Raw genomic sequence first — 25,372 nt, forward strand, 5'->3', positions numbered from 1 at the left:
AATTCACCGCCGCGCGCGGGTGGCCACCGTGCTCCAGCTGGCGCAAGGCCGCCTCAAAGTCGCCGACTTCGCGTATCCGGTGAGCACGTCGTGCTGCCCCGCCCGCTGCTCGTGACGCGCCTGGTGACGTCGGCCGCGAGGACAATCGCGCTCGCGCGGGCGTCCCCCGCGGCCACGGGCGCGCGCGCGTTCTCACCCCCGTCTTCTTCCGCCGCCTTCGTTTCTCCAGCCTGCACGGTCGCAAGCGCAAGTGACGATTCGCTTGCGCTTTCGGGCCACCAGAACGTGCGAGGGTGCACTTCGCCCCACCTTCGCTGTCGCGGGATTGAATATTATTATTGAATATTGAATATTGAACCCACGCTAGACTCACGCTCTGCGCTGCATGTGTTCTACCCCCTCGACGGGCGACCTGTGCGCTGGGCCTTCACGCGCCGTGCAGCTCGAGCGCACCCGCCGCGCTTCGTGTCTTGTTCCCTCCGATCTGCTCCACGTCGCGTCTTCCCGGGCACAAACTTTCTGCTTCATGTACGCACCGCCTGTTCGTTCCCCCCGGCCAATGAGCGCGGTTTGCTCCCACGTTATGTTTAGCAGCCCTAGGACGACTGCACCGCGAAGCGTTTCATGCTGTACTCCGTCGAGAAAGCTTTTGCGGCTGCCCCCACGGTCATTCCCGCGTGCCATCCCAGTTCTCCCAACGTCGCGCTCGGTGCGTCATCCTCTCCGCCCTGTAGTACACTCAGGAAGCCAACCGCCCGCGTTCGCGAGCCTCCGAGCCTCCCCACCTCCTACACAGCACCGGCTTGGCTTGGCTCGCGGCGTCGTCGCACGGAGCCTGGACGCGCCTCCCATGCCGGCTCGCTCGGCGCTCTCGCACGTCCACGCACACCAGCTGCGGCGCCACACTAACACCCAACGACGGTCCACGCACGCAGCCTGGCATCCCACTCCTACGCGTCCCGGACAACGACATCTGGGAAACGAGGACGAGCGGCCGCTGCGGCGCGCGCCCACCCCTCCGCCGGCGCGTGCGACTCGCTCGCTCGCTCGCGCTGCAGGGTGCGCTGGCGCGGTCACCTTCCTCGGCCGCGGGCGCGGACGTCACGGCGTCGACGTCCTCCACGCCGACACACGCTCGACACGCCCCCTGGCTAAGCCTCTGAGCGCGTCCCTTAGGCCTTAGGCCTCACCAGCACTCGCCTCCTCCCTCGCGCGCGGTGCGGTGGGAGGCTTGGCACCCAAAATACCGTCCTTTTCCCTTTCCTCTCTGGCTTCCTTCCCTGGCCTTTCCTTCACGCCCAGAATAACGCTGCGCGAAACAAGGGGCGCCTCCACGCAGGACATACCCGAGTACAAAGTCTCGCCGAGGCATCTGCGAAGAACCCACGCGCGCGACGACGCGGTGGGAGCTGCCGGCGGCGGGCGGGCGCGAACGCGCATCGGGCGCATCGGGCGAGCGCGACGACGGGCGACGATCGCGTCCTCCGTAGTCGTAGTCGTCCGTGCTGTGTCTTCCCATCCCACCCGCCCTCGACGTCCGACGTCGCTTGGGCGGGCCGCAGCGCGCACGGAGTCCGGACGTCCGCCGTGCGTTTCCGAGCCGCAGCCTAGTCGATCCGCGTCGTGGTCGCCAGTCGACGGCTCTCGTGCGCATGCACGGACGCGCGCGACGCGAGCTCGCACCGTCGCCCACGCTCACGCTCTTCGCTCTTCGCGCTTCGCTGCCAGTGCCATGATATCGAGCCCTGGACCGCGCCGCCGCCAGGGCTAACACCGCACGCGCGCACGTACGCTCCTTCCACGCCTGGGACCAATTATACCGTCGACTGGCGGACGTCCTCGCCCGCCCGTGTGGGACGACGTCCCTCAGCCCGGCCCTCCACCCACGGTCTGCCACAACGCCTGGCCAGAGCGCGCCACGCCCTGCTGCCGGCTGGTCGCGCACTCGCTCCCAAGGCGGCGTGCGGGGACCAGTGCGGCGCGCGCCGCAGGTTCGTTCGACGCGCGCCGCCGGCTTCGTCGAGATCGCCTGCTCGGTCGTCCGCGGTTGGCTGGCTGGCTGGCTGGCTGGCTGGCTGGCTGGCTGGCTGGCTGGATCCACCTGGAGAACACGCGTGCGGGGAGTCGCCTTCTTCTGCTCTGCTCAGCCTCTCAGCAAACGCATACGCTCGTCCACGGCCAAGCTCGCCACCCCCAGCTCAAGCTTCTCCTCGCGCTCCGCCCACCGCCAACCCTCCCCCGTCGCGCCCTACGCCCTGCGCTGCCGATGCGGTGCACGCAGCTGTGGGAGCCCGACCCCCACCGGGCTCCCAGCGCCTCAGGGAGAGAACGCGAGAAGGGACGACGGAGGGAGGAGAAGTCGAAGCACCCCCCTCGCACCGCCGGCCTCTCCACTCTCGAGTCTTAATGAGCGCTCCTCTGCGGCCCGCTCTGCCCCGTCCGCCGGCCCGTGGAAGCATTATACGCTTAATTGAATGATTGTATCGACACACACGTACGGCCCCGCCCGCAGCGTCCGTGGGGGCGGGCTCAGCGAGGTCTGAGATCTGAGTCGCGCAGCGCGGGTTCGGCGCACGCTGGCGCGGGCGTGCGCCCGCCAAGGCGCGCGCGCGCGCGAACGCCAAGGCCTGGGGGTGGGACCGCGCTGCGAGGGGCGGAGGACGAACGCACCTCGAGCTCCGACGTGACCAAAGGCGCGGCTTGCGGGGCCACACGTGGCCGCCCGCCTCCGCCGCGCGAGAACGGCGGAGGAGGTGCGGCGCGAGGAGACATCGCGTTGGACCCGTCGAGGTGCGCGCGCGTCCGGACGCTCGCTTGTGCGCGTGTCTGTCCAACGTCTGTCGCGAGCGCTTCTGACGCGCGCGCGGGCCCTGCGGCGCGCCTGGCGAAGCATGAGCGCCGCGTTTGCTCGACAGCACCGGTCGCGGCGCGCACGAACCGACCGAGGTGCGCACGCAGCTCGCGCACGTTGTTCTCGCCGGCGAAGACCCCCGCGCGCCGCTGTCGTAACTCGAGTCCTCGGGCTTGCGTAACGGGCTGCCCGTTTACTGCGACCGATGCCGTACGAGTGCGTGCTCCCCCGCCTCCGTCAGGCCCTCGAACAGGCCGCCATCCCGCCATCCCGCCCATCTTGCCACGCTCGGGGGCCAATAAAGCGCACGTAACGTACGGCATCGCGCCCGGAAAATCCGCTTGGCAGCGTCGGGCGTTGGCGCCGCCGTGAGTCCCGGGATCGACCCGGGCGCTCGGGCGAACGCCGAGGTCGGTGGGGGGGCCCGGGACAAGCTGCTGCAAGATGCGAGTGCAGGGTAGGGGAGCGCCGGGGAAGGCGAAGACGAGGGCAGGCGGGCGGGCGCGTGCGGGCGCGAGTCGGGTGCGGTGGTTCGTAGCAGCAGCAGCGGCCGGGGGTTCAAGCGAAAGTTTGCTGGACGTGGGTGCCCCGAGCCGGACGTGAGTGCAGGCGGGCGTCTGGGTGGGGTCATTGAAGAGCTTGCGGAGGCGCGCTTGAGGCGCTGCACGAGCCGCGTAGGGCCCGAGTAGAGCAGAGCAGAGTTCGCGGAGGGCTGCTGTGCCGCGAGTTCAGTGGGAGTGCACCCTGTCCAGTGGGCGGGTGGCGTTGCGCCCATCGAGGAGCTATCAAATACTGAGGTCAGTTCAACATTTCGCATGATGGCTCCCCGCATCTCCGCACCTTTTTTGCCTGATTCCTTGGAGCGTGGAGCCCACGAGCGGGTTCGCAGCATCGTTAGTTCTCTGCGCGAGCCCACTGGTCCACAACACGGCGCTAGCGACCGCAAACGGACATACGCGCCGCTCCCACGCGAAGCCTGCTGCAAACGCACGAAGTGGTTGAGGTCGGGTGGGGTGGGAGCGGGTCGACTTGGCCCCGCACCGCCCTGCATCTGCGCTCTCAGCGGACTAGCGCAGGAGAGATGGACGAGGCTGACGTCGTGGCCAGGGTCGGTCGTACGCCTCGGAGCGCCACCTGCCCTCGGCCTTGGCTTCCAACGGCCTTGAACATCGAAGTTGCGGCGACTCGTACAGCACTACATACTGGTGCCGAGGACGCATCGGGGCAGTCGTCACCGGTCGCTGCGCGAAGGCGAGCCGGGATGGACCGCGGCCGCTCCAACCTCGAGGAACGGGACGGAGCCTGGCGCACCTCGTCGCCCGTCGCGCCCTGTGGGGGTGCGAGTCGCGACGGGCGACAGACAGATCATGGCACGGCACGTCCGGAGATCGTGGCAGACAGATCCCGCACACGGCCCTCTGCGCCGTCCACGACGCTGTCCCCGTGCAGGGACGCGCGACGGACAGGCGCGCGTCCCTCCCACGCCCGCCGCCAGCGCTGCCAGCTCGGACGCAACGCGCCCTGCCTGGGCCCTGCGGAGGCGCCCCGGGCGTGGTCTCGGTGCCGCGCTCTGGGAACGGCGCACGCAGCGGACGACGAACGCCGCGGAATTGCGGAAGCGTGCATTGGGCGCGCGTGAGCCCCCCGCTGGGCGGGATTGCGCCATCGCGCGACGGGCGTCCTTGGCCACCAATACGCCGCGCTGCGTTGGCGGCGGAGGGGTGGCCATGGCGAAGTCGGATGTGGTATCTGGGTTATACGAGTGTATGGGTTCAGCTTCTGCAGCCCACACCTGGCTGGAGGTGATACGTACGGCACCCAAGCCCACACCTCCCTCATATATCCGGATATGGCTCCGCGGCGTCACTGGCGTCGTTCTTGCACTCCGCCAGGAGGGCACGGTTTGGGGCACCCGTAGCACGGGAGGCGTTCATGAGAAAATCAGCGTATGTCCGCGCCGCCAACCGAGCGGCTGAAACGCGAGGGCAGCTCGTGGCTTAAGCAACGGTTGATGTCCTTGATGTATCCAGATACGAGGACCTGGGAGGAGCGACTCCCGCGCGAACACGGTCGGGCCAGAACCTGCGCTTGGTGGTCAGCGGATACGAACAACACAACCGGGTACAGGCAGCTGGAGGGCCCGGAGGCGTCCAAGACCACGCACGAGGATACGCTGATGAAAGTGCGCGGGGGTGCCCCCAGCGCGGCAAGTACTCGGCGCACAGGGCACCTTCTGAGGGCGGCACATCGCCCGTACATCGCCCACGCGGGCGAGCAGAACCGCCCATCGATGGCGGGGGTGGGAGGCGCGCGCACCGCGCGCGACGAGGGGGGGGAGAGCGCGGGGCGACCAGCTGATGCGGCGGAGCGCGCGCGCGGGCCGTCCGGGCTGCGTTCGCAAGCCAGCTGCTCGCGGTGCTGTCTAGCGATGTGCCCCATAGCGTCGTCCTCAGGAGGCACGCGCGACGCGGCCAAGAATAACCCGAATCGCGCGCGCGACGGCGAGGACGTACGTGCGCACCTTGTGCACTCGTTACGTCTTGCGAGCGCGCGAAGCCGCGCCCTCCTGGCCGAGCACCGTCTAGGCGCCGCGTGTGCCGGGCGCGAACACACGAAGCACGGCGGCGGCAGCGGCGAGCACACACAGGCTGCATTCGCCGCTGCGCCGGCACGAGTCTGCGATTCCAGGCGAGGGGGGAGATCGCGGTGCGATATCCTGTGCCCGTGGAATCGTCGGCGCAACCTAGCTCTTCGCGCGAAGCCCCGTGGGGGTACTCGATGCGGCGCATCCGGGACGGAAACACGCACCTGGCGGATTCAAAAGCCGATCCCACCTCGGCGGTATCGGGCTGAATAGGATTGTCGCGCGCTGTGGCCTTGGGCAGTTTGTCGGCGAAAATGCCAACCTGGCTGAGAAAAACGGCAGAGGGCTTTACGTCCGCGCACCGCGGAGGAGAACGAGGTTCTGCCGCACCGAGGGAGAAAGTGAAGAGCTGGAAACGTCGGGATCGCGACGCGAATTCCGATCATCTTCCTCGCAGTGCGTCTTTCCCTCGGCTGTAGTTATGCCAGTCGCTGACCAGATGGGTGGCTGTCAGGAAAGTGCATACACGGGTCGGCGGAGGTCACCCACCATAGTGCAGTGCATGGCCACGGTTGCACCGCGTGAAAGATCGGTCCCCTCGCCGAAGCCTCGCCGAACCTGGAAACTGCTTATGATTCTTCTTGCTGATTGTGCGATACAGCCGTGCCGGCGGACCACTGATGAACTTGCGGTCCGCACACACGCTGTCTGGATGTGCGTCACCACCTACGAAGGCGCCGCACGGACAGCGGTCAGATGCTGTGGTGTTGTTCCTTCTCCGCCCGTAATAGCACACAAACCAGAAGGCACTTGCCAGCCAGGTGAGATAAAACCTGCGTCAGTGGTGTTCATTTGTTGTTCATAAACGGGTGAATGAAGCGTCATGTGTGCGTACGAGAAGTCATGCATGCAGTCGCCGTGTGGTTCTGATAATGTTCGCGGATCACGCGGAATTGCTCGTTTTCGCACCCTCTTCGTTGAGTCCCACTGGCCTGGGATGCATACGCTGTCAGATAGCCTCAATGACGCATTTAACATGAATGCTCCTACAACTTGTCTGAAGAATTGGAATCACCCGTCTGTCAAATGTGTGTTAGAGTGCATTCGCAACCAGTCTGAAATAGAACACCAGTCAAAAGTTTTGCAAGTCTTAGGCGATATGCGCTGCTACCGGTTGCTGAACGATAAGGCTGCAGCTGCGTCCCCCGCTTCGAAAAGAGTTGAAGATTTTTGACATCGGTCCCAGTGCGGTAGGCTTGGATGGGTGGAGGAACCGGGCGTTCATTGAACCCCTTCTGACGAGCCAATCGCCATAGCGAATGACAGTCCGAATGCATATTGTTGTCGAGAGTTGGTTGAGTGAGTGATCCTAGGGTAGAGTGATCAATGAACGTCGCAGAGGGATATAAGAAGATACCATTACCCTGCTCGTGGATACTCGGATGGACGAGTTGTAACTTGTGAGATGGTTCGCCTTGCTAGTGATTCATCGAGAGCAAGTGGGATCTGGATGACTGATGTTGTTTTTCGATAAAATCTCTATCGTATCAATACACGGCATATTGATAGTTGCGAGATGCAGCGTGTGCCAGTATTGTGACCCAACCCAAGGAAGAACAAGCAGATGTTAGACCATTGGAGCTCACAAAGTTCTATCAAGCGCAGGCGGAGCATGCACTCTTGAAACACAAAGCGTGATCGAGGTGCCATTATGATGCATTTCTCAGAAGGGCTGCCTAGGGGACACTATCAAAGACCAAGCAAGGATGTGTCACGTTGACGGTGGAATGTGACCACAGTAAAGCAGTCCCACATCTTCAGATGATGTCGATGACAGTTGGCCAGAGCCTGAAGAGAGATGGCTTTCTGTAAGCACTCGAGACCGGAACCCAGGGACAGGGAACTCACGCCAGGAATCCCACAAACGTCTGCAACAACGCTCCTAGCAGCGGTATCCATCTGTTCACCGACCGCGGCTCGTCAGCCTCTCAACCTTCTTCGCCTCTCCCACCCCCACCAAGTACCGCGCACAAGATAAGAAACTGGAAACACTCACGTCGACATGTCGAACTTTGCCGCCTTGAACAGCCCTGCGAGGACGTAGCCAATGATCGCGCTGCCCACGACCGCGCCCCCGAGCGCGAATGCGGCGAAGACGAGGAAGACGATGATCGCGAACGTCAACCGGGACCGCCGCTCGTTCTGTTTCGCCGGGGAGCGCGAGGGTAGGCGTAGCTGGCTCTGCGCGCGCGTGTCCCCTGCCCCGAGTCCCTGCCGCTCGTACCGCCGGAGCGGAATGCTCTCACTGTCTGTGCCGCTGCGGTGTGACGAGCCGCGATGGGAAATGCCGGGTCGGGTCTTGTAGCCCTTGTATACAGGTCGGCGCGGGGGGAAGGAGAGATTCAAGAAGGCGTAGGTGCCGCAGAGGATGAACGCTGGGATGTAAAGAACAAAAGTCCAGTACAGGGTGAAGCGGAAGACATCTGCACGCTTGTAAGACGCTTGCAGTCGCCATGACGCGAACGCAGCGCACCTTGGGGATCCGAGAGATACCTGCCATTCGGCTCAATCGGTGGTCTGTGCTCGATTGGCAGGAGCTCGATTGCGGGGTTGTAGAGGGACGGCCACTCCGGCGATGAGCTCATGGCTAGGCAGAGGCCCGAGCGAACGACAGGCGCATCACCGCCGGGGGTGGAACACAGATAGCTACGATGAGAGGAGTGCAGTGAAGGGAGACGACAACCCGCAGGACGCGCGGACCGTGCAAAGGCCGAGGATCGGAGGCACTTAGCCGCTGCGTCGTAGCGTGGCTTGCTGAATAAGGCGATTTCCGACAAACGTCATCATATTCCTTAGAATACAAAGAAGAGTACAGCGGATTGGCACAATGATACCATATAGAATAAAATAAGAGGTCCCTGGCCCGCTTCACACAAATCTACAAATCGCCTGTGCTTCAAGTTCGTCCGCGGTCACACTGGCATCGAGGGTATCATAGGCTAGCATACGCATGCTTAGTACGATAACCGGCCTGCACCCCTTCGTCTTCTTTTTCTGAAGGAGAGTGTTCCGGAGAGTGGTGAGTTCCTTGAGTGTGCGTTCTTTGAATGCGCTTTCGCCCTCTGGCTCGTCAAAGATGACGCCGCGCCGAGCCCACGGACATGCTGGAGAGTCTCCCCATCCGCACGCAATGAGGAAAGCATCCAGCGTGTGCATCTTGTTCGCCGAGGGTACAACGGAGTGAGAAGGAGCGCGCCAGGGTGGCCGAGGGGACGACGAAGTGCGTGCCAGCCACACCACCGAGTCTTGCAGGTATTGGTGAAGGGTAGGAGTCGGAACGAGAGAGGACGATACGCGTCCTGTGTCGAGTTTGCCTTCCTCTAGCATAAGATGTGTCGCGTGCAGTCTGAGGGCTGAGTGCTCCTTGAGGACCTTTCTGACAGATTCGTGTGGAGGACGGGGAATAGCGGGTCGAGGGGGAGTGCAAGGTTCAGGAGAGGGCCGTGTTTTGGTCGTACGATTTCCTGGTAAAGTTCTCGTGTGCGTCCGCGACGAAGTCTGGACTGGCCGAATAGGGCTCGTAGGCGGAGACATCATTGTCACCTCCACGGTGCTCTGCGGCAGTGCTGGGGGAGACACGGCCATATTCGTCACAGACCCGAGCGGCGACAGCCCTGTCCTTGACCTCGGCACGGATTCCTCTGATTCTACGTCCTTGCTAGCGTCTGGCTGTACTTGCCTAGCGACTTCCGCCCGCGCACCTTCTTGCAGGTTCTCCGCGTTCGCCGAATCTGCCACTCTCCGTTTGGGCTCTGCTATACGCGCCCTCTTGGCCGGGACCTTCCTTCCGTCCGCCTCGGAGAGCCTCTCTATCCACATCTCCTCGGCTTGCTTTCTCTTCTGGGAAGATCGCACGCTCGGAGATGGTGGCTGGTTGGGGTGGAAAACGGATCGCGCCCAGTCGTCTTCTTCCTTGTCCGGACGGTCGCGCCCTACGGCTGCACGTGCAATCTCTTGATACTCTCTCAGAAGCAGAGCGTCTCGCCACGATCGCTCGGATGGACGATAGACTTTCGTGATGCGAGAGAAACGCAGTTCGTAGTTCTGTGGTACTCCATGTGAGACGCTGCGTCGATGAGAGTGACGGCGAGAAACGAACTGTGCTTTTGCGGGGTTTGGTGAAGCCAGCGCCGAAGAGCTCTCCGAGCAGGGGCTCTGTGAGGAAGACAGTGGGCTCGGGAAGGTCTTGGTAACCATCGAAGTCATACGGCAGTTTGCGAGCAATCTATCAAGACCCGTCAGCAAAGGGCGTCGTGCCAGGGAGCTGGTTTTTACCTGTGGTTGATTTGGTAAGGGGTCGGAGCTCTTGATCATGAAGTTGAGGTGTTCAAGTTGCTGGCGATCTAATCCATAAGATGAAGTAAAGAGGATCTCGAAGCGTGGGCGATTCGAGGTCTGTCACAAGGTCGTGAGCAGATGTCATATCGAATAAAAAGGCACATACTTCTGGCTTCTGGTGTCTAGAGAGAGCAGCGAAATAGAAAGTCGTGAACGCCGTGGGAGGAACTGTAAGACCATAAGCATAAGGAGGCGACGACCATTCATATAAGCACACCTCTGAGTTCACGGGCTCGTTCCTTCTCCCATGAAGCTCCGATCAAGGCAAGGTCAACGTTATCTCCGTATCCGGGAATATAATCCTTCTTGAGCTGCGATGTAACACGCTGAGCTTGCTGACGACGTTGGTCCAATCCAAATCTACTCACCTTGACCCATGGCAGGTTACTGTCTCCATATTGCGATTGTTCTGCTTTCAGTACGCATCCCTCCTCGAAGTTGGCAAGGAGCTTGGCAAAGGCTGTTGTGACAATTTGCTCTGCATCCCTTCGTCTGGGGTCAATGCGGACCCTTTCCGCGAGCATCGAGTATCGTGGCGCAGTTCGAACGATGCCCTCGAGCTTGGCTCTTCGATCCAAATAGGGGAAAGACAATAGGGAGACATCATCAACAAGCAACACATCAAAAAATACGAGTGCAAGGTGACGAGCGCCATCTCCGGATGCGTCGTCGGACATCATCGATGTCTGAGTATCCCTGTAATGAGAAACATCAGCGGGCGTGAGCGATACTATGGCCGGCTCACTCACGATTGGAATTGGTCCGACGGGCATTGCGGGGTCTTATGCCGGACACCGATCGCGGTGGATTCCACCAGTTCTCGAATTCGCCAAAACTCTGCATTGGGGTTAGCGATTCGAAGAACAAGACTTCGGGGAAACGAATATACCATCTACACGGTCATGAGCGTCTGAGAACGCTACCATTTCGGCCTCGACGATGAGGCTTCTCTTGAACGAACACTTGGTCACATCTGTGGGGCTTTCTGGTGGCGACAAACCAAACGCGTCGCGAATGAGTCTGTCAGGCGTCGCGATGTTTAGTGAGTCTGGCAAGCTCCCGATCGTGAATTAAGACGCACGGATGGATAGCTGCGCGATCGAACGTCGAGTCTCTACCGCTCTTGCTGATGATTTTGATATGTGAGTGTCCGTCGTTCGTGATCCAGACATGGATTTGCGCTCGCTCGCCGTCGTACTTCGTCTCCATCCAAACCGCGTCAGTTCCATGGAGCACCCGAAGAGCGTGTGCAACACCCTGGCCTTTCGTACACTTCGGGATCTGCGTAATCGGTGAGTATATGCGATGCTAAAAAGCCAACCCAAGCACGGCACCTCCACAGGAATCCCAGCTTCAGGCCGCGGAAGTTTGTCACCCGGACGTAGCGAGTCGAATATGCGCGTCGCTTCGTCCATATCGGACCGCACCTTATAGATCTGCCTGAGCCTTCTCGAAGGATCCCAGGCGCGCATGGCTTGCTCTCTTGTGAGCATCGAAACCGCGTTGCTGTTGTATTGGAGCAGTGCCGGAGTGTAGTGCGTGGCGGTGGAAGGAATTGGATACAGCAGCGGGCGGAGGTCCTTGAGAATGATTTGCGTGACGACGGCAGCTTCCTGTGGATCCAGCGACGCGTAGAGCGTCTTCAATATCGCTTCCCTTTTGCGTCGTGGCGTACCTGCCGAGGCGAACGTGACGTGCACTGAAGATGCTGAAAATGCGTTTTTGGCGGCAAGCTCCGTGAGGAGTGTGTCGACGTGTTCGATTGTCACTGCAGCCGAAGAGGAAGCTTGAGAGTGCGCGGTGTCCGACGAGATCTTGCTGACTTCGTCTCCTAAGCATCCTATTGCGTCTTCTGCTTTCCAGTTCTTCAATCGCTGCCCACGACCGTGTCCTTGGCATGATACTCCGAGAATTTTGGCGAGATATTGTGCCAGGCCTGCCTCTTGCAACCCATACTTACGTTGCACGTTGTCTTCAGGGAAGAGAAACCGAAATATGATAGCAGTTGTGTGCGGAGGAAGTGGGGAGTGATTTTTACGCAGGTTCCTCACCCATCCATTGAAGATCTTGTATGCAGGAGTGTCCAGCCAATGGTCACTGTTCTTCTGCGTCTTGGAAGCCGGTCTCGGCTTGACTTTGGCAAGAGCATCTACAAGCTCGACAAAACTGATCGCGATAAAGGAGGGACGACATTTGCTCAATGAAAGTAGGGAGGATTCAATAATGAACTCACAAGGCAAACGGTACACCTCCCCCCTCCGTCTTGCATTCCATTCGCATATCCTTGTACCGGCGAGGCGCGCGGATCGCTTCGAAATGCCAAGGCAGAATATTGAGGTCGCAATAGTGACTTGATCTTCTGTGCTAGCACTCCTATCGAGATCACGCTGCCGCGGTATCACTCAACGGAAATTGATAGACCTGATTGGATGGCTTGTGGTGGAGCGAAAGGAAAGAAGGACAGGAGCTGACAGGAGGGCGGCAGGAGAGCGGTCGAGGGTCGACGGATCCAGCATGTGTGGAATCCAGGATCAACACGAGCGCGTCGAGGTGAGCTTAGTCAGACACGCCATCACGTGCCACGCGCCGATCATGCAAGTCCTCGAGGCTCGTGTTGTGGACGAGTGTGCTCTCGTCTTGACCTCACAAGCCTCCGAAGGAGGAATGCGACCCTACGGCCACTGCACTCTATGCTCCTTTCCATCCGGGACAACGGACTGAAGTCTGAGGGACGACTGTGTGCATGAGCCTATCGTGGCGTCATCGCAGATCGCGATCTGTGGCGAATTTTGACTCCTCCAAGCACAGAACACTCGCCTTACTCTTTTCCCCATTTTGTGCGCCATGTCCCCTCCCATCGGTGTGCCTGCCAGTGTTTGACGCCGTTCTTGTGCTAACTTTGACCGAAGCTCTTCTGTCCGTCTACGACAAGGCCAGCTTGCTTGATCTGGCGAGTGGCCTGCACAACGCTGGTGTTCGTCTCCTGGGCTCTGGAGGCACCGCGAAGAAGATCAGGGAAGCCGGAATTCCCATAGAGTGAGTGCCAGCCTCATGAAACGGAGCGGGCTTGCAGAGGTTGGCGTACAGAGATGTCGCGGATATCACGAAGGCACCAGAAATGCTGGGCGGACGGGTGAAGACACTCCACCCTGCTGTTCACGGTGGTGAGTATTTTTTATCTCCTCGCGCGTATGGTCCGTCCGTAGATCCCATCCTCACACATGGCTGTGCAGGTATTCTTGCACGATCTATTCCCTCGGACAAAGCCGACCTTGAAGCTCAAAGCATCTCCCCCATCTCCATCGTCGTCTGCAACCTCTACCCGTTCACTTCCACCATCGCGAAGCCGGACTGCTCACTTGCGGATGCAGTCGAAGAAATCGACATCGGAGGTGTCACGCTGCTTCGTGCTGCCGCGAAGAACCACGAGCGTGTCTCCATCCTCTCGGACCCCGCAGACTACACCCAGTTCCTCGAGGCGTGGAAGGCTAGCAATGGCGATGTTGGCCAGGCAGTCAGGAGCAAGCTCGCGCTGAAGGCATTCGAGATGACAGCAACGTATGACGACGCCATCAGCGGGTACTTCAGGGAACAGTATGCGTCTTCTGAGCTCCCCGAGGACAAGCTTGCCGGGCCAGTCCAGCGTATGGCTTTGCGCTACGGTGCCAACCCCCACCAGAAGCCGGCGCAAGCGTTCGTCAAAGAAGGCGAGCTGCCATTCAAAGGTACACCTCATTTCCACATCTACCTCCCCTCATTCTGACATAGGGGACCAGCTTTGTGTGGGTCACCTGGATACATCAATCTTCTTGATGCTCTCAACTCGTATGCGCTCGTGAAGGAGATGTCGGAGGCGCTCGATCTCCCCGCAGCCGCATCCTTCAAGCATGTTTCCCCTGCCGGCGCTGCCGTCGGCATCGAGCTTAACGAGGTGGAGAAGAAGGTGTACGGGGTCGACGATCTCAAAGAACCGCTCACCCCATTGGCGTATGCGTACGCTCGCGCTCGAGGTACGAGGTCTTCCTCCCATAAAGCATCTAATGCATCTCAACCTGAGTTCCCAGGTGCGGACCGTATGTCTTCCTTTGGTGACTTTATCGCCGTATCGGAGGTTTGCGACCTTGCTACTGCCAAGATCATCTCGAGGGAGGTTTCCGACGGTATTATCGCACCAGGATACTCTCCAGAAGCCCTTGAAGTCCTGTCCAAGAAGAAGGGCGGCAAGTACTGTGTGCTTCAGGTACGTACCGAGTTTGTGGTAGATAGCTGAGGCTTACCCTTGGTATCCATAGATTGACCCGTCGTACAAGCCGGCCGAGGTCGAGACACGTCAGGTGTATGGCATCTCTCTGCAACAGCGGAGAAACGATGCCAAGATCGACCCCAGCCTCTTCCAAAACATCGTCACCAAGAACAAGGAGGTGCGCCGGTCGTCCGCTGCTGATCATCAGTGCACCTGGCTGACGCCCTCGCCGCAGCTGACGAACCAAGGCCTGACGGACCTCATCGTCACCACCCTCGCGCTCAAATACACGCAGTCGAACTCGGTCGCGTACGCGTACCGCGGCGCGCTAGTCGGCATCGGCGCCGGCCAGCAGTCGCGCATCCACTGCACGCGGCTCGCGGGGACCAAGGCGGACTTGTGGTGGCTGCGGCACCACCCCCGCGTGCTTGCGCTGCCGTTCAAGAAGGGCGTCAAGCGGGCGGAGAAGGCGAACGCGATTGACCTCTTTGTGGCAGGCGAGCCGCTGAGCGGCGGGGAGCTCGCGCAGTGGGAGGCCAACTTTACGGAGGTGCCCGCGGCGCTGACGGCGGAGGAGAAGGCGGCGCACGCGGCACAGCTGGACGGGGTCGCGTGCTCGAGCGACGCGTTCTTCCCGTTCCCAGACAATGTGCACCGCGCGTGCCGGAGCGGGGTTACGTTCTTGGCGGCTCCGAGTGGGAGCGTTATGGACGAGGAGTGCGTGAAGGCGGCGGACGAGCACGGGATGGTGTTTGTGCATACGAACCTCCGTCTCTTCCACCACTGAGCGTTGCAAAGGAGCTGAGAAGTACCAACATGTTGTATTACTGTGCTTGAATGAATCGCGTCTTAAACCTGCCATTGGAGCTGCGCGTTCGAGTGACTATCTAAGTTTGTCCGTAAGCCTCTATACCTACAGTATACTATCCAGAGCAGTTGCACGAGAGGGGGAGTATGTACTAAAGTACATCATGTATGCAGCAGAACAACCGATGCGAAGATGAGCTTCGGGTATACCAATCCAACCCTCGTGTATCCAAAAACAAGCTGTACGCATCCTTCCTTTACTTCACCAAACGCGCCATGTCGAACTGGCCCGTCCCAGAGCCCATGATCGGCGCGCGGAAGTCACGCTCGCGCTCCACCTCGCTGAACCGGCCCCAGTTGACCCACCACTCCTCAGCGGCGTCGTACGCGTCGTAGACGAAGATCTCCGCGATCTCGTTGAACTGGTCCCGCGTCGCGCCCTCGTCCCACTCGTCCCCCTCGTCCTGATGGCGCGCCATGCTCTCGTCGCGCGCCTGCTGCACCGGCCCCGGCGCGAGCGCCATGAGCCGCGCGTTCGCGAGGTCGGCGGCGTGCGTGAATTCGGCGCGGGCCTGGCGGAGCTCCTGATACGCGGAGAGGAAGGTGGGCAGCTGCCCGGGGCGGCGGAGGCGCGCGAGGAGCGCGCCGAGTACGACCGCGTCCTCGACGCCCATGCTGCCCGTGTGCGACCCTCCGGGCTGTGGCACGGTGGATGCGGGCGTGAGCGCGAAGCGGGGCGCTCGGAGTTCGAGTCTAGGTGGGACGGGACGTACACAGGAGGGGTGGGCGGCGTCACCGATGAGGACAATGCGTCCGGTCGAGTCGACCCAGTCGGCCTCGGCCCGGTCGGCGTGCAGGAGGTGCTGGGTGCGAATGAGTGTCGGACCAGCCATCCGAACCATACGCTGCAGCCTGCGAGGAGGCCGTATGAGTGCCAATGATGCCAGGGAACGGAAGCATCGATTCACAGGCAGATACTCACTCTGGAGACAAATTGCTGATCCCTGTAGATTCCGTAGGTACTAGGTCATTCCATGTCTCATCGCCTCCTTGAGGGAGACCGTCTTGGGTATGTGACCAGATATGGAAGAAGTACCCTTTCTTTGCGCGCTGATGAAAACGCCCAGGCGTCATCAAAGCGCGTGTAGGTGCGCTAGAAGAGCACTTACGATAGGGTGCGCTTTCGTACGGATTACCATCAGCATCGGGTACGGTACAACATCCCTGAAGTAAGACTTACCGCATAAACTCCGGTGGGATCCCATCCAGATAGGCCACTATGACATACAAAGTAGGTGTCAGCCTGGGTTGTGTTCGGGATGGGTTTCGGCGATCAAGCTCACGTTGTCGCCTGAAGCCCACTGTCGCAAGTCCGAGTCCTGGAGCATATCTTCGGTGGAGTCGATTACACCAGTATAAACCGTCAGACCGCCAGGCTTGGTCTCTTCCTCATAGCCCAGCACCACGGGTCGAACTTGGCTACTGTTTCCGTCGGCACCGACGAGGACGTTTGCCGATAGAACCCGTCCGTCCACTAGGGTGACACTGGGGTTCGGAGAGCTTTCTGTGCCTGGGTGAATTGAAGAAACTGGTGTGTTGAACTCGACGATGGCTCCCGCATCCGTGGCGAGTCTGTGTAATAGGCGTAAGAGGTCCTGTCGCTGCAAAGAGATAAGTCCTGCGTCTCTGCACAGAACACGGATGAGAACGACTCACGTGGATAACGAGGAAATCACCGCCCGTTTCTGCCATGACGGCCGCTCTCCACGGCAGGTAACCAATGGAAGAACCGGTGTTCACTGTGTGAACAGGAGTATGAGCGATGCTCCGGGGGCAGCGGATAATGAAGTCGCACGGTGCATAAACGGGGTGCCAACGCATCTTGTCGCCACCTTCATGAGCTCCTCTTCGCCGATCCATCGTTTGAGGATCTTGCTAAAGTTGGGAGGAAGACGGATACCTCCACTGGGAGCAGAGAGATTGCTCTTCTCGAGAACACGGACTCGGTGTCCAGCGGTACTTAATGTGTATGCAAGAGCAAGACCGCTGATACCTGCCACCGAGACCGGATGATGATCCCTTGCGCTTATGAGGAAGAAAAGGAACTACTTACCGCCGCCAACGACAAGGATGTCAAGGGCAAGATCAGCTCTTGCAGAGGATTCGGCGTTCATCAGAGGTAGAGGATAGGAGGTAGGACGTGTCAGAGGTGAGCAGCGGGTGAACGAGAGGAGAGATAAAGAACGGGCGACGGAATGATGCCTGAAGCCGTACTTGTGCTGCCCATGATATGGGCATCTGCTGTGAAAAGAAGACTCGCTTAAGTGTGGATGAGATCTAGCGCCGAGCGAGAGATGCACAGGACGAGCATCCGGGAATGACCCGAAGCCACGGCCATTTACGCACATGAAGTTTCATGAAGGCTTCTTGCCTCCGTTGATGAGCTCGATGCGTAATGGCTACTTCTGAGCGGGGAAGGGGAAGTGCCTGGGAGAGCGTCCAACTGAAAGTGAATTATTACGGTGCCGTTTGACACTCCAAATGGCAAACCAGGCCGAACATCGGCGGCATTTGTGTGCCGCGTGTGAGTGTGGTACCAGTGGAGACCGGCAGACTTGGAGGCGAACCTGTGACGCAAAAGCCCTGATGTGCTCGCTACATAAGTAGTGGACGAACCCAGATCTTTGGCGGCTCCCCAAAAATATCAATATCTTGTGGTTGGATCATGAAGCGAGTTGCGGAACTTGGAGTTCAAATGTAGGGCTGTTCGTCTCTAGACTCGAGAAGCCGTTGTCCCCGCGTCCTCGCCCGCGCTGCCTAGGATAACCCTCCCTGCTCTGAGGGGTATCAGATGACCTCCATGGCAGCTGGAACATATCATACCTCGATTCAATAGTTGTGGAGCTACCCAAGGGGCAAGGAAAGATGGTATTCGACAACGATGGCGCATGCTTCACATATGAGCTCAAGATACACACACCCGGCAGCCTCGTATGCGAACACCGAAGTGATTGATACACGGACCTGATGGTCTCCAGCCGTTATCCTGACGGCGTAGAGGACGATTTGCGAGCGCAAATCTGGCCACGTTCCTGCTTGCACAGAGAGGATCGGTGGTGTGCGTTTGTTGCCAATCTACTGCCTTCTGTTGCTGAGGTGCGACCAAATCACACGAAGGATGGCGGCGACCCTGCGGATGACGCTGTCAAGCAAGTATGCATTCTGGGATCGGAAGGTGTATAAACAAGAGAATTCAGGAAAGAGAGACTGCGCCAGTGGCGGCGGGCCGGTGTGCATAGTGGACCGGCCTCGGTCGGCGGAGGCGGACTGGTGCCGGACCGCCGGCGGCGAGGCAGCCTCACGGCACAGTTCGTTTGGGGCCAGTCGCCGAGTCCTTGTGGCGAGCTCGACCTGCCTTTCGTTCGCGACGCGAGTCCCTCGTGCCCCCTTGCTTTCGCTCGTCCATCTGCTGTCGTTTGCTCTGCGCTGCTATGGTATTCAACTTCAGCTTCAGCCTTGCAGTCCCCGGCATCACCAACCCATTCACGGCCGCGGCGGCGGAACTGGTAGCGGCCGAGCCCGGAGCGCCGCAGCCTCCTAAGTTCGACAAGCACTTCAGCACAGATAACCCCCGCCTGGCCCAGTCCCCGCGCCGCCGACGTCCTTCTCCATCTCCCCTCCTACCCGTGTCAAGGAAGAGAGGATGGGTGCCCTCTAATCCAGAGCCCAGCCGCGCCGCTCCTATCCATACCTCCACCAGTGGCTACCTCGATACCCCATCCAAGTACCGGGAGATGGCTGAAGAGAACGATGAACATGGCGAGCTGGAAGAGTTGGTCGTAGGTGGGTCCCTCTCTTTTCCCACCTTTCTTCCAGAATTGTCTCGCCCCCACACTCTTTTTTGCTCGACTTCTGGCGCGGCACTTGTCCCGTATGTTCCCGCGTTATCTTCCCTGCCGATGCACATCTGCCGTCTCTTTACGTCGCCGCTAGCCGGAAGACGCTTGGGTTTTCACGCTCTGGAGCCTCGGCTGCCTAACCGGTGACGCGTGGCCGACCTGCAGCGTGCATACAACGTGTTTTCAGACGGTAGTCTTTGCCTCGTGCAAGTCTTATCTTGACAAACACACCTTTCCCCGCCCCCATCCGCGCCGTACGCCTGTGTGCACCCATGTTCGAACTGCTGGACCTCCATGTCCTTGACACTTTTAGCCTTGACTATGATTCTACTGCGACTGCCTCATGCTTGCTTGTTGTATTCAGTTGCCCCCAACTTACCTTTTCCCTCCGCGTAGACCTTCCTCCTCCCAAGCGTCGCAGGACTCTTGCGGGCTCCATCATCTCCACTGCATTGAGTGCAGCCCTCATTGGGACTGCCGTAGGTTTGACCGTTTACCGTTTGTGAGTGAAACCTCCCGCTTCCACCACAGGGTTCAGCTGAACTCTCCTAGATGGAGAGATCGCGGAAAGGGTCCTGAAGCGCTTCCTCCTCCCCCGTACGAGCAAGGAGAATGGGTTCCTCCTGATGTATGTTTCTCGTTTTCACGAACGGTTCACATATACTCAACATTGCCTATCTGCCAGTCGCAAATGTCTGACCCTGAGCCTTCGTCAAAGGTTGGCGCATCCAACACCCCCCGTAATCGTAAGGCTCGCACAGTCGCGTATCGGCGCACCCCTCGTCATCGGAAGACGCCTTCTCGCCCGAACGCCGCAAGTGCACCGCACACGTACGGTTACGCGTCCTCCTCCCGCGCCCCCATCCCCCCCGAGTTCGACTTCGCAAGTGGATCACGGGCTAGTCCAAAGCCGACAGAGGACGCCGACCCCGAAGAGCAAATGTCTTGGATTGGCGATCGCCTCACACAGCTGATTAGCGAGGGCCAGAAAGCTCTCGGTAAAGAGGTGGTCATCATGAGCGAGGACCAGCAGGACGAAGAAGACGACGGCTCTGGGGCGTGGGTAGAGGAGGATGAAGAAGACCGGCCTAGATCACGTCGGCGCAATGGGTTCGGGCTTCCTCCCTACTCCCCGCAAACCCCTCTATCCCCACACACTCCCACCTCCAGTCCCTTCGACCGTGGATTGTCAGTCGAGTCCGACAGACGGTCTATCGCGGGCAGCCTTCACGAAGATGAATCGTCTTGGCAAACACCGGAGATGAAGGCCAGTATGGAACGCGCCCGTGCTCTCTACAACCAGAAACGCGGCCACTAAGGGCCCCTTCATCTTGTGTTGTACCTGGCGTTTCTCTTGGGTTCTCCGCTCGAAGGTCCATTTCCTTGTGGCTTCGAGTTCCGCGGATCTGTTTTTGACATGGCGCCATTCCCTCATTTCCTTCGCCGTGTCACCCCGTTTTCTTGCGAATCTGTTTCGCCCTCTGCGACCCTTTTGCCGTTTCCATCTCCGTCACGAATTAGATACGACACCCACGACGCCATGTTCTTTCTCCACCAACATCCCCACCCCATACTGTCATATTGCTTATCATATTAGCACCCACATTACGCATCCCGTACGCCGCATCCTCCGCATCGTTTTGGTCAAGTGACACTGCCCCTTCCGAACGCTCTAGTAGAGTATTCGTGTTTTCTATGTAGCAACATCTCCACTGTGTTATGTTTTCAATCCTTATGCCACCGGGTCTCTGGTCGACGCCGTTGGGCTTCGACCCCTATTTTCGCATCCATGCGGGCGAGTTGTGTTCTGCGTGTTGAAGGTATAGGGCGACCTCGGGCACGGTTCAGAAGACTGGCTCCCCTTGATAATGGGGTATCAAGTGCTCGGCGCTCACGCTGCGCGCACCTGCAGATGATCGGGGGCCCGCGGCAGGCGCAAAGGCCATCCACAGCCTCGCGACGTCAGCCAAACGTTTGCTTCCAACCATCCGAACATCCTCGTTATCTTCCACTTCCGCACAGTAGCCAGGAGGGCGCGATTGAAAGTCGATTCGATCGGTGCGTGCGCCCACGGATCTGACGCGCTCCTGCATACCGTAACATATCCGCCCCCTCGCGTCTGCTCCCCTCGGCTGTGCAGGTCCCGTCCTTGCGGTCCAGCACCACCCTCGTCCGCACGTCCCAACCTAGGTGCGTGCGCGGATACGAACACAAGTCCCACCCGAAGCCTCACTCTGACATCAGGAAGCACGCACTTCGCACGCGCCGTGCACGCCCCTGCGCGGAGAGGACATAGGTATTAGGCACATAGCAGGCCGGCTCCTTGGCCGCAGACTCGCCACCATCACCCGCACAGGACCTGCCTCACCGCTTCTCTGCAAACCTTCCGGACCCTCCCTTGCCTCCCACCCCACGGCCTCAGCTCACGGGCACGGCGGACCAGCAGCAGGATGTCGACGATCTCGCCGCACCTCCGTAACTTCAAGGAGCCGACGAAGGACCAGCTCACGCAGCTCTTCTTCGCGCTCCCCTCCAGCTCGGGGGTCGACAACCCGAACGCGTCGGGCTCCGGCATGCCGTACGCGAATGGGAGCGGCGCGAGCGAGAAGCAGTCCGCAGAGAAGGGGACGGGCGAGGAGGAACTGGAGAAGATGGAGATCAACGCGGTGTTGAGCTTGGGGGTTCAGGGCGAGGAGGACTCGTATGTGAGTACCCCCTTTATTTGGCGGGGAAGATGAGGTGGCTGCAGAGGCAAAACGAAGATGAGGATGCAGTGAAATCTTGTGGCCGATGCTGCCGGGATTTTGGGATAGACGGGCGCAGCGGAAGAACAGGAGACTGACGGCCCTGTTTGTTTTGCACATACAGGCAGGCAAGCTGCACCTCCTCCCACCCTATCTCGCATTCGTCTCCCTTGACCGCAAGTCGGTGCGTTTCACGATCCCGTTGTGCACAATTCGACGGGTAGAACGGTTGAACGCACGGGCTGGCATCTATGCGCTCAGCCTCGCGCTGTGGCATGGGATGAAGATCGTAAGTACCTCTCCCGATGTCGTAACATTGAAGACTGATGAACGCGCGGCGGCGAACTGTACGCAGGTTGTGCAGTTGACGTCTCTCCGGCCAACGGCAGATCTGTTCTGTTCATTACTCCGAGATGCGCTCAAAGTCGAGTTGCAAAAGGGCAACATGAAATCCGTTAAAGGTTTCGTGAGAACATGCTACTCGGAAATGCTCGTCTCAAATACAAGCGATATGGACGAGAAGGCTGGAGAGGCTGCGAAAGCAGAGGAGGGATCGGCATCCAACGAGTCGATGTATCTCGGCGGTTTGGGGCTGAAGTTCAGGTTCCCCGGTGATCCCAAGAAGTGAGTGCTGTTAGTCGACCCTCTTGTCGCGATACTAACATAGGTAGATTGCGAGAAGCGTCCAAGACCAAGTTGTGGACGAATTATCTCCGAAGTCAGTCCATATGCCATATAATAGGATCTCGTTCTCAGATGTCTCCACAGCCCATGGTCGAAACCTCACCCTCCTCCGCTATCCTCAGTGCACCCGTCTCATCCAGGTCGGTCTTCCGAACAGACTAAGAGGCGAGATGTGGGAGACACTTTCTGGGTCGCTCTACCTCCGCTTTGAGAACCCTGGGTACTATGACCGCCTCACAGCGGAAAACCAGGGGAGGATAAACACGAGCACGGAAGAGATTGAGAAGGACCTGCACCGTAGTCTGCCAGAATACTCTGCTTACCAAAGCGAGGAGGGCATCAGTGCGCTTCGGAGAGTGTTGCAGGCGTACTCGTTCAAAAACCCAGAGACGGGATACTGTCAGGTATGGCATTTGTCGTACCCTAGGTGTTTATCAAAACTTAACCCGTGGACATAGGCGATGAACATCCTCGCCGCTGCAATCCTCATGTAAGCTCCGTCGAACTTATCGCGAGGCATCATACTAAAGCCCCTCTCCAGCTACATGTCAGAAGAGCAAGCATTCTGGGTGCTCGAAGTCATCTGCGATCGTCTCCTTCCAGGATACTACAGGTCAAGATACCATGATTATGCATGCTGCCGAATTGATGCTGACGAAATGACACAGCCCGTCTATGCATGGGACTCTTCTTGATCAACGAGTGTTCGAGTCTCTCGTCCATCGATGTCTACCGGTCATTCATGACCACTTCACGGAAGTGGATGTGCAGCTATCTGTCGCGTCCCTCCCGTGGTTCTTGAGTTTGTGAGTGTGTGTCGACGATGACACAAACACACATACTGATGCTAGGCACACACAGGTTCATCAACAGTATGCCGATGGTCTTCGCCTTTCGGATCATGGACTGTTTCTTCTGCATGGGTCCCAAAGTGCTCTTCCAAGTGGGGTGAGTGTTTTGCCCCCTTGCTTTGCTAAGGTACTGATGGTATATTTTCATACAGACTTGGTATGGACCACTTCGAAAGAGAGCTTCCGTGAGATTAACAACCCTCACAGCCATCCTTAAGATCAATGGAGAGAAGCTGCTCAAAATCCAAGACGACGGGCAGTTCATTCAGTAAGCGATTGCAGATCTCAACCACAGATGTCCCGCTCATACTCGTCAGCCTCATGCGGGAGTACTTCTCGTCCCTCGGTGACTCCGCGCACCCGCAGTCGTCAGATCCCCGTGCCCGCGCGATCACACGCTTCCAAGAGCTCCTCCTCGTCTCCTTCCGCGAATTCTCTGTCATCTCCGACGAGACCATTCACTCCGAACGGCGAAAGTACCGATCAGAGATCGTGCACAGCATCGAGTCGTTCTCGAAGCGATCTGCTGTCCGGAACCTGCGCACGTTCGAGCGGTTCTCGAAGGATCAGGCAGGCCTCATCTATGACGCGCTTTTCAAGGCGATCTGCATCGAGCCACCGCCAGCTGTATCGCTCCCACCACCGTCGCTCCTGACGACAAAAGACCAGGCAGAAGAGCGGCCGGAGACGCGCATCACTCTCAAGACGTTCAAGGTATTCCTGGCAGAAATCTGCACATGGGCGAGGACGGAGAAGATTGTGTCGAACGGGTTCCAGGTACGAAAGTCTCGATTCATTGTGATTCTGGAAAGCTGATGGCTAGCACAGCAACGGATCGACCGCTCGATAGCCGAACACGAGCTCATTGACCGGCTATTCTTCTTCTGGGATATTGGGTACAGAGGAGCACTGTCCTTCCAGGTCGGTTGAATACCACACCCCTCCAAGACTCATCTGACCCCATGAGCAGGATATCGTTTGTGGTCTGGACGGGGTGATGTTCAATGACCTCATGGAGAACATTGAGTGGTTCTTCAACTTGCACGACAAGAACAAGGACGGCTACCTCACGAAAGACGAGGTCCTCACCCTGTCCGAGTCGCTTCTCGTAAGCAGATTTTACTTCCTTGTGTGCTGCGTCGACGCTCATGATCCTCGTAGTTCATCTTCCGCCACGAGATCGGTGACGCCTATCTTGGTGCAGTCAGTCGCTTCATGTCGAACGCCTTCGAGTACGGAGATGCTCTCCTTCCACGTCCAGAGGGCGCCGATGAGTCCGAATCCCCGCACGTAGAATCCAACCAGCCTTACATGAACCTCGCAACGTAAGCACCTTGCTCTACGTCAGCCCCCCTTGTTAACATCCCACGTAGGTTCCGCATGGTCGTGCTCGCGGACGAAATCCTCGAGTCCTTCTTCGAGACCGACTTCTCGAGCACCTTCCGGCTCGAGCCCGTCCCGCTCGAGGACATCCCCACGCACAGCACCCTGCTCGGCGGCCTCTGGCAGAACATCGCGACGGACGACAACCGCAAGATCTTCCACAAGTTCACGGACGAGATCGGCCGCGCCGTCGGCAAGCACCAGGTCTTCACCCGGCCCGCGATCGGCAAGTACACGACGCTCGAGGAGCCCAAGGCGCGCGAGTCCCTCCTCACCCCGACCATGCGCCACTCCGCGTCCAAGGGCAGCCTCGCGAGCCTCGCCGAGGTCGAGGCGCCCGCGCCAAACTCCTCTCCCGGGGACCCCGCGCCCGCCGCGGCGGACGGGGAGAAGCAGCCGGCGCCGATCTCGACGGGCGCAGCGACGCTCGCGGCGGGCGCGGCGAGCCCGGAGATGGCGTCCGCGCTGGGCGGGATGCCGGACATGTTCACCGCGGCGGCGACGGCGGCGGCGCTGATGGAGCGCACGCCGTTCGCGATCGACGACGCGAAGGACGAGGAGTCGGAGACGGACGACGAGACGGACGAGGGCGACGACGACGTGCTCGACGAGGTCGACGCCTTCCTCGAGGCGCACGACTCGGGGCTGACCGAGGCGGAGCGCGAGCTCGCGCAAGGTGCGTTTGGGCCGTCCTTTGTTCCGGTAGGCTCGAGCTGACGCGTGCGGCCGATGTACGCAGATCTGATCCACGCGGAGCCGGTGAAATAGAAAAGGGAGGGCGAGAGGTGGTGTGCTGGAGAAAGAGGTTTGCCCCGTTTTATGTACACCTTTCTATTCGTTCCCGTCGCACTGTTTTCGGAGGGGCAATGCATCGCACATTCTATGCCTGAAAGAGCAGCATGAGGTAGAACACTGTGATAATACATGT

General features: G+C 59.5%; 7 protein-coding genes across 7 annotated transcripts; 4 read left to right on the plus strand and 3 right to left on the minus strand.

Moving 5' to 3' along the window:
- Positions 1-624: 624 nt before the first annotated feature.
- BXZ73DRAFT_100451 (uncharacterized protein) lies at positions 625-1,183 on the plus strand (the record flags this gene model as incomplete). Its single annotated transcript, XM_048014575.1, has 2 exons — positions 625-709; positions 1,059-1,183. 2 exons carry the CDS (start codon positions 625-627, stop codon positions 1,181-1,183), a joined length of 210 nt encoding a protein of 69 aa, XP_047878982.1.
- Positions 1,184-2,529: 1,346 nt separating this feature from the next.
- On the minus strand, positions 2,530-4,580 carry BXZ73DRAFT_76781 (uncharacterized protein; the record flags this gene model as incomplete). Its single annotated transcript, XM_048022506.1, has 5 exons — positions 2,530-3,047; positions 3,170-3,633; positions 3,692-3,830; positions 4,163-4,180; positions 4,316-4,580. The coding sequence occupies 5 exons, from the start codon at positions 4,578-4,580 to the stop codon at positions 2,530-2,532; spliced, it is 1,404 nt and encodes a 467-aa protein (XP_047878983.1).
- A 2,907-nt stretch (positions 4,581-7,487) lies between these two features.
- Positions 7,488-12,113, minus strand: BXZ73DRAFT_89463 (uncharacterized protein; the record flags this gene model as incomplete). Its single annotated transcript, XM_048025284.1, has 13 exons — positions 7,488-7,988; positions 8,370-9,050; positions 9,075-9,539; positions 9,595-9,720; positions 9,771-9,890; positions 9,940-10,001; positions 10,051-10,144; positions 10,202-10,529; positions 10,583-10,670; positions 10,723-10,853; positions 10,915-11,114; positions 11,168-11,999; positions 12,067-12,113. 13 exons carry the CDS (start codon positions 12,111-12,113, stop codon positions 7,488-7,490), a joined length of 3,675 nt encoding a protein of 1,224 aa, XP_047878984.1.
- Positions 12,114-12,677: 564 nt separating this feature from the next.
- Positions 12,678-14,863, plus strand: BXZ73DRAFT_89464 (bifunctional purine biosynthesis protein ade10; the record flags this gene model as incomplete). The annotated part of the gene is made up of 7 exons (XM_048025285.1): positions 12,678-12,693; positions 12,743-12,869; positions 12,921-12,997; positions 13,067-13,558; positions 13,610-13,843; positions 13,898-14,073; positions 14,126-14,863. The coding sequence occupies 7 exons, from the start codon at positions 12,678-12,680 to the stop codon at positions 14,861-14,863; spliced, it is 1,860 nt and encodes a 619-aa protein (XP_047878985.1).
- A 277-nt stretch (positions 14,864-15,140) lies between these two features.
- On the minus strand, positions 15,141-17,057 carry BXZ73DRAFT_100455 (FAD/NAD(P)-binding domain-containing protein; the record flags this gene model as incomplete). The annotated part of the gene is made up of 9 exons (XM_048014576.1): positions 15,141-15,581; positions 15,657-15,795; positions 15,866-15,993; positions 16,053-16,063; positions 16,124-16,160; positions 16,227-16,538; positions 16,600-16,682; positions 16,739-16,936; positions 16,997-17,057. The coding sequence occupies 9 exons, from the start codon at positions 17,055-17,057 to the stop codon at positions 15,141-15,143; spliced, it is 1,410 nt and encodes a 469-aa protein (XP_047878986.1).
- A 1,317-nt stretch (positions 17,058-18,374) lies between these two features.
- Positions 18,375-20,100, plus strand: BXZ73DRAFT_89466 (uncharacterized protein; the record flags this gene model as incomplete). Its single annotated transcript, XM_048025286.1, has 4 exons — positions 18,375-18,726; positions 19,179-19,284; positions 19,335-19,410; positions 19,468-20,100. The coding sequence occupies 4 exons, from the start codon at positions 18,375-18,377 to the stop codon at positions 20,098-20,100; spliced, it is 1,167 nt and encodes a 388-aa protein (XP_047878987.1).
- Positions 20,101-21,232: 1,132 nt separating this feature from the next.
- Positions 21,233-25,212, plus strand: BXZ73DRAFT_45401 (TBC-domain-containing protein; the record flags this gene model as incomplete). The annotated part of the gene is made up of 16 exons (XM_048019507.1): positions 21,233-21,487; positions 21,651-21,815; positions 21,882-22,150; positions 22,198-22,244; positions 22,295-22,614; positions 22,669-22,700; positions 22,752-22,823; positions 22,879-23,016; positions 23,072-23,158; positions 23,252-23,329; positions 23,379-23,838; positions 23,890-23,982; positions 24,029-24,169; positions 24,223-24,386; positions 24,435-25,120; positions 25,184-25,212. The coding sequence occupies 16 exons, from the start codon at positions 21,233-21,235 to the stop codon at positions 25,210-25,212; spliced, it is 3,036 nt and encodes a 1,011-aa protein (XP_047878988.1).
- Positions 25,213-25,372: the final 160 nt, after the last annotated feature.

The sequence above is a fragment of the Epithele typhae genome, assembly GCF_022376455.1.
Source record: "Epithele typhae strain CBS 203.58 chromosome Unknown BXZ73scaffold_17, whole genome shotgun sequence".
In the NCBI taxonomy this organism is placed as follows: Eukaryota; Fungi; Basidiomycota; class Agaricomycetes; order Polyporales; family Epitheliaceae; genus Epithele; species Epithele typhae.